We start from the raw sequence: 8,077 nt of genomic DNA on the forward strand, positions 1-8,077 counted from the left end.
GACCAGTTTACTGTTCGCAATTTGATTCGCGAAATGCAAACCGGTCTGCACTTTGAAATTGGAAACGGAAACTGCGAGCTGCAGACCAACTTAACTGAAATATGTTGCATTACTTTTGATCCCACCCTCGTATAAACACTCACCGTCCGTTTTTTAATTGTTTTCGTTACCTAAAAGTTTACGTACTATCTATACAAGATGTGCTCATTTTTTCAGGTCGGTCTTTTTTTAGCAGCATCATTGCCCTCACTTGGCCATCTCTAGATATAGATTTTTATTATCGAAATTCAGATTTGGTTTTGAAAGTCTTTGATAGTATTTCAAAGACTTCTGCAACAAAGTATATCAAAATTTGATTGCATGGAGATGTTGTCATGGCAATTTCTATTTGTATTTTTTAAAATTATAAGACACACGAAGTAATGAAATGGCACATTTTGGACTTTTTTGTTTGTTTGTTTTTATTTAGCATGAATTCATCACACTTTTCTCTATCAGACAGCAAAACCTTTGAAAGTTCCAATATAAAATATTGTTCAATGAATTTTCAGGATAAACGGTAAACATTTTTCTTGTGTCTACCATAACACCTCTAAGCTCGGAGCATTTTGGATTATCAGCTACGTATTGTATTTAACGAATATGTGATGATGATGATGCGATCATGTATTGCCTAAGATTGAGCTACAGTTGGAGTTTTCTTGTCCCCATTTTGTTACCTTCTGTATAATTTAAATGAATTTGTTGGTGTGAATAAAAAGCAACCAAGCCCGCCTGCTTAGCTTAGTAGGGAGAGCGCAGATCTACGGATCTCGGGGTCGTGAGTTCGAGCCCTGGGCGACGCGTATGTTCTCCGTGACGATTTGATAAAAGACATTGTGTCTGAAATCATTCGTCCTCCAACTCTGATCCATGTGGGGAAGTTGGCAGTTACTTGCGGAGAACAGGTTTGTACTGGTGCAGAATCCAGTAACACTGGTTAGGTTCACTTCCCGCCGTTACATTACTGAAATACTGTTGAAAACGGCGTTAAACCAAAAACAAACAAAAGACAAGAAAGCAACCTTTATGATATATCTTTCCACTACAGTTTCTATCTGTGTTTGGCCTACTTTTCGAAGTTTGGCCCTGGCTATGTTTACTGGGCTTAGTTTCCAGGGAGTCTTTTCTGTTTGTAGCCTAAATATTAGGGACAGTTTTCATCAAATATATAACGGAATTTTGACTGGTTCTTTTTTGAGAAGAAGCAATTATTTATTGTATTATTCTGAATAATGACTTCTTAAGCATTTAGTACATGATTTTCTAAAATGAAGCTGTTTGGCTTGTTAATAGAAAAATAAGGACAGAGTGAAATACAAATGTCTTTTTTCCTAAAAGTCAAGATTTGAAGCCTCGTGAAGTATTTGAAATGATTCGAATCGTTTCGTAATCTCTTTATCTGAAAGGTCTGTATCCCACAGTTTCCTTTTAATAAACCGTTCTTGAATAAGGCTTTAAATTGGACACGGAAGGAAATTGAAACGGTTCACACTACTGAACTACTACAGCAGCAGCAACAACTGTTCTCTTCTGTAACTACTATTTAATATTGTACTAAGTTCTAAGATAAAATATACATCAGTGTCTTGCTTCATAATTCCCTAACCTAGTTCTCTAACATATTCTCAGTTATTAACAGAACTCTTATTCTTCGGCATACATTCATCAATGTTAATTGCCTCGGTTCTAATATAACTTATTCATTTTGCGTGTATCGGGCAAACTATGTAACCTGAGTACCAAAAGTGATACTGAAGTTCTATCTCAAAAGTTCTGCTTATGAAAAAAAATGATTCGTGTCTTGAGTCATGCGATGTGATCAAAAGACCGGGTGTTTATAATTACTGTGTCAATTATCCAGTTAGTCAGCTTTCAAAACGATTAGTAATTTTGAAACATACAGTGCTGGACAATGCATAAACTGAACGAAATAATGTAACCTATCAGTTATTACAAATGACTAATTTAGATCGGAAAGCTAATTGTGAAAAGGAATGCGGAATATATTCATCAAGTACATGACTTATTCTTGACCGAAAAGCTATCTGAAAAGAATGCCTAAAATATTTGGTATAATGGATTCTTTCAACCATTAAACCAAAATACCATAGAAGAATTGATTTATATCTTTTTCTGATAATTGAGGAAACTTATGATACATTTTGGTAGTTCATTGAACTTCTATACTAGACATAATTATTTTGTTCATTAAAAGTATTGGTGAGAAAGTTTAATCTATCTAAAGATTATAATTATAGAGTTTAACATAATATTGTAAATTCTGATATATCGATGCCAAGAAAAATAGTATCTTTATAATGCTCAATCTTTCTGTCTTTAATTTGGTATGAACATGAAACATAGCATACTTATTATTCTTCAGAAATGTAAAGAAAAATCATTTTCAAGCAAGGCATCCTGTCACTGTTTAGAGTGTCTGAAAAAAGAGGTTATAACCAGGCTATTCTTAGTCACACAGCTTGTTACGTGTTCTGTCCGTTGGCAGCTCTTTGCCTTACGGAACTGGGTATAGAAACCATGATAGCCATTCGGATTGAACTTGGCGAGGGGGTGGGGCATTTATTTACACTTTCTACTTTCTCTGGAACATAATTGGGGTTACGAGCATAAAGATTTTGTGTGCAGCATTACCCGGCTAAAACTCCAAGTGATGTTAAGTCACTGACCGTTCAAAGTCGATGCCCACACTGTGTTTCTTTAGTTGTTTGTTTCTCCGTGTCTCATTGTTTTATTTTATCTATATGATTTTGTAAAAATGGCAATAATTAGCATTCACGTATGACTGTCTGTTCTTATTTCTAATCATCTTGTGTCAAACTACCCTTTAACAAACTCCCATATCTATTCCTTGAACATGTTTAATTTGGCTAAAGACATCATGGGGTCTGCAACATAATTGCATATAAATATCTCAGCACTCAACAATAAATTAATTCATTTCACAAAAGAGGGGTATCAAATACAATAAAACACTACTGTGCCATTAAAAACACCTTTTTGTTAGTTTCCAACGTATGAAATTTCAGACCTGGTATTGTAGAAGCCGTGAAGAGAAATTGAACAGTACACATATTTCTAGTTTTATTCATTATACAATGTTTTCCAAAATTAATTTTCGAAAAGTATTATATTTTCAACTACATATCATTTGATGAAATTCAAAGTAATAAGAATATATAGAACAATGTATATATTACACATCAAAACGGCTTTGGTAGTTCATTTGCAAATTTTACTTCATAATTACATTCTCCCTATTCGTTCCATTGAAAAATATGACGCTCAATGTCTCTGAACCACAAAAGAAAAGGCGCCAAATGAACGAAAATGCCACTTAGTGATAACGTGTCGTTGTTTTAATGACGCCCGCGTGTAGTCAAGGAGAACATACAGCAAAATACGTGCAGTATATAAAAAAAAACTTGGTAGCAAATGGAAAGAAAATAGAATCTTAATATAACAGAATGTAATCAGTTTTAGAAGTTCTTGAGGAAATAAACAAAACGTATGACGGCAAAGTAACCATGATTTGCACCAGCGATTTGTGGATTTTCCGATCATATTCTGTCGTTAATTCTAATGAACTACCAAAACATCTTTTAAGTATATATACTGTCATAATGTCAAGTCTTTAAGATGATGTTTAGAAGTATACATTAAATCTCTAAGAATATGTAAACGAATTGAGAATAAGAAAATTACATAAACAATTACGATCATCCGTACACAAAGCTGCAACACTTTAGGGAAAAAAGAAAACAAATATTGAAAAGAGAGGTCCATTCAGTTTGAATAATGACATAGTAAGGCACCCAGTATGCACATGAAGTAAACAAAATGTTGATAACTAGTGTAGAAATAAGAGTATAAATTAAAAAAGAATCTCTTATTGGTTGAAGGTGCGGATTGAAATAGCTGGTCCGAGTGTAACTGTTTATGCGGTAACGAGGCGTTGCCGAGTTACCGCAAAAACAACTGTCCGAGAACTAGATATTTCAATCACCGTCAACCAGTGAAAGATTTTTGTTTTCATTCTCTTTTACAGATTACATGTATGCACCGTAAGTAGTTATAACTGCAGTTTATTTCCAGCATATCATGATAGAGGAAGATCACAGATTGTACATCTTGGTAGAACCACTGACCTTCAACAAGCCAGCTTGGTTCCTTCCTCAAATGAAATAATTTTAACTGTCAGATAAAATTAAAAGGTACTAGCGGACTTAGAAAGAAATCACATTAAATTTTGTCTTTTTTCCATCGACAGAGATAAAATTAATTCTGATGTGATATTGTACATATTTTTGTATGTGTGAAGATAATTGTTATACATTCGGAGAAATTCATTTATGCTATGTACGCAATTTAGGTCATATAGCTATCTTTACGTATCTGAGGAGGTGTCCCTCTTATAATTAGTATAGACAAGGACAGACTCCTCGGTAGAACCACTAACCAAGATAACATGAGCGAATTTTGCGAACTCAAAAAGATGATGAAAAAAAAAAAAACCCACAAAAAACACAAGGCCCATTGAGCATATGTTATTCTTTTTTTTTTGTATTTTGTTTCTTAATGATATAGCTATGCAGAATCATATATGCACATAATTACGCTAAATGAGTGAAAGCTAAAGATTTTAGTGATCATCAAGTCCCTCCTGTAACAGTAAACAAAAAATCTTCCGATGTCTCAAATTTCGAGTGAATGAACTGTAACTTTTGGGTTAATGTATCTAATGCACAATATGTATTTAAAGCAAATACTATATTTTACACTTTGTACAATGACGGTGCCACTCTTGCAAAGTCAAAACCTGCAGAATCCACGTTTAAGGAATTTTCTGAATTTGGAATTGAAAACACCGTAAATGATCGGATTGAAGACACTGTTCAGTATTGGTAATTTTAACGCAAACTGGATTCCGGTTTTCAGTTCATAATCTATACCATTACCAGCATAAATCCTCATGATAACTCTTATCACAAAGAAAGGTAAAAAACTCAGGATGAAAACAATTGATGCCGCAAACATCATAATGGTAAGGTTCCTTTCTATGACACTTTTGACCGCGACGAATCTGATACAAGCTTCTCTTACGTCCTTTGTATTACGTCTTGATTGGTTGCTTGCAGAAGACGTACTTGCTTTTACGGCTAACATAGACGGTGGCTTGTGTTTTACATCCAGAGATGAACAAGTGTTATCATAATCATATCTACGTGAACTTTCCGTATTTTCCTCCCTGGATACATCACAGTCTTCTGAAATATGCCACTTACTACCGTCATCAGCAGCACGTGTATCGGAGCTGGTTTCTCTTACGCTAAGTTCACTTTTTACGCTTTGTTGCAACTTTCGCGGTTTCCGCTTCATTTTGCGTCTCTGCCTCAGTACGATGAAAATTGCATGTGAATATGTCACAGTAATGGTAATCCATATCATTAAGATAAGAAGAAAATCCAGTGCATAGAAAAAAGAAATAATGATCTTGAAGTCTGGGTCATGCGTAACTGTACAGTAGTATCCAATTGTAGTCCTGTTAATACTTGAAGTAGAAACGTCGAAAGCAATTGTGTCATAAACGATCAAATTTCTAGTTGCAAGAGCAAGAGAAAATATGACAATACCTGCTACTATATATTTGACTGCAGGGGTTGTAATCTGGGCAGCAAAAGGTTTACAGATTTTTCTGTGCCTGTCTATTGAAATGACCCATAACAAGAAACACGAAGTTGCAACTGTCCACAAACTGAGAAAATGTGTCAACTTGCAGAGAAACCTTTGACTATTACCAACATTTAAAACTATCCCAATAAGATTTGGGATAAATATTATACACACGATAAAGTCCACTATTGATAAGCTAATTATTAGATTCACAGTCGTGGTTCGTTTTGACTTTGTTGCGAAAAAGATCATCGCCAAAATATTGCCGATGATCCCTACAGTGCCTAAAACCGCAATTACTACAATAATAGGAAGCAGGCGTATGTAAATGTCGTGCTCTGTCTGGCGCAATATATCATCTTCACTGTTCTTTGAATCTGCCATCTGAATAAAGATATAATCAAGTGTCCTTTTTTATTCCGCTTAAATACATTTGAAGCTATAAACCGAAGTTTGTTTTACTGGAACTATAAATATATGCGCTATAAATAATATATTTGCCCATAATTTGTGATATATAAAAACATCTTTAACTTCCTTGAAGAAAGCTGATTTCATTACTTTGTTTACAAATTGCTTGAATGAGTAAATTGTATTTGTAAGCGATTGTTTTATTTTATCATATGAGCATTTCGATGATTCATTTCCTATCAGACAAAATCAGGACTGCAAGACGGAATGCAAGTGTTCAAGTAACTACAATATGACAGACAATATCAATTGGTTATCAAGAAATTTATTTTTATACTCTTTCCATTAGTTATAAGTATTAGCTATTACGTCATTCCGTTTTGTTATTATACTCTGATGAAATCCAATGGACGAAACATGTTAGTTTTAAAGTAAAAAGTATATATCTGGAGTTAGTTCTTCGCATTATCTATCATTAGGTAATAAATGAAGAAGCGTATAACTCAAGCAATCTAAGTTAATGTAGTCTCTGTTTGTTCGAGTCTCTTCTTGAAGGCGACATCTCTCGCACTCCTATCATCGGCTTATAAGCGAAATTATAGGTAAACCAGGTACATTTAATGTACTATATGTTCCCTTTGGAAACACTGAGTCCGAGTATGTGAAGTGATCCGACACTTTTGGTCACATGAACATTTCAGTTTTTACCTGTGAAGAAAGCTCTCGTAGTGTAATTAGCTCAGACAAGGTACAGCGCGGGCGCAAGACTGACAGGGCAGTCGCCTCATATTAGTTATTTTCATATCCTGTCTCTTCTAGTCGTGTGACGCATTTAGGAAATACTATTTCTTGTCGGGACTCCTTTTTAAATTGCTTAAAATCTAAAGTTGACATAGCGTTTCTTACTTTCCCAGGAATGTAGGTTGCTGCACTTGAATCACGGAATTTTCATCTGGAAAAGCACCGTTATGGTTTTTAGATCGGCCAGGAAACGGTTATCGTTTTTCTGAATCAGACGTCATTATAGCATTTACAAGTTCAACTCATGCCTAACGTTTGATTTGTGTCTGGCACATGGGTGGATTCTGTTTCAATGTGGGCGGATTGAGTTTAATTACTTATTTAAGAGTCCAGGATATAAAATCACAAAATACCCATACTACTATGACCACTCTCTAGGATAAGGTTTATTTTGCTTTACATATGCTATTACATATACGTGTTCTGGTTAAACGGACCGGAAAAGATTTTCCCATTTAAACATGGTCATTATTTAGTCTAGTTCATCAACTTTTGAAATTGCATCAATTTGCTTTTCATATTTCTGTTTGATTTTCGACAAGCTGACATCGTATTGAACAGTATGATGCCTTAGTGTGACAACTTCGTGAAGGTAGGCAATACCTAAACGTTTTGTGTAAAATGTCTAGCCTTTTGAAATTTCCTTTGTAAAATTTTGCCATTATATACACCAGAAAGTATTAAAATTTAAGTTTTTTTCTGAATTTGTTGTTGGAAAATTATCATTTAAATCAAAACAACTATCATATGATAGGTCATTCTCGATTGGTGGTCTAAAGATGTGGAATGAACTCACTTATGAAAAAAGAAACTGGGACACTTTCAGTCAATTTAAATGACATCTTTAACTGTATCTTTTAAATATAACTGTGTAAGCATTATTTGGTATAATAGAAGTAGTTAGTGATGGTTTTAGTAACCAGGTAGGGGTAAAACAGGCACATTTGGAAGTTTGCTGTTAAGCTGTTCGTTTCCATATCAAGCTTTCCTTACCACAACCATCCACAATATGATTGCATTTTTAAACCTATTCATGAATTGTCAGGCATTGCAGGTTCCATAAAATCATTTTATCTATATTACAAAAATGTATTCATTATATCTACAAATTTCTTAATGAATATTTCTGATC

General features: G+C 34.2%; 1 protein-coding gene across 1 annotated transcript; it reads right to left on the reverse strand.

Moving 5' to 3' along the window:
• Positions 1-4,872: 4,872 nt before the first annotated feature.
• Positions 4,873-5,439, reverse strand: LOC123555921 (octopamine receptor-like). Its single transcript, XM_045346508.1, has one exon. It carries the CDS (start codon positions 5,437-5,439, stop codon positions 4,873-4,875), a length of 567 nt encoding a protein of 188 aa, XP_045202443.1.
• Between the last annotated feature and the right edge of the window lie 2,638 nt (positions 5,440-8,077).

This window comes from Mercenaria mercenaria, chromosome 7, assembly GCF_021730395.1.
Source record: "Mercenaria mercenaria strain notata chromosome 7, MADL_Memer_1, whole genome shotgun sequence".
Classification (NCBI taxonomy): domain Eukaryota; kingdom Metazoa; phylum Mollusca; class Bivalvia; order Venerida; family Veneridae; genus Mercenaria; species Mercenaria mercenaria.

Coding starts and splice junctions, on each gene's coding strand:
- LOC123555921 (XM_045346508.1), bottom strand. CDS start 5,439: ATGAAGCGGAAACCGCGAAAGTTGCAACAAAGCGTAAAAAGTGAACTT.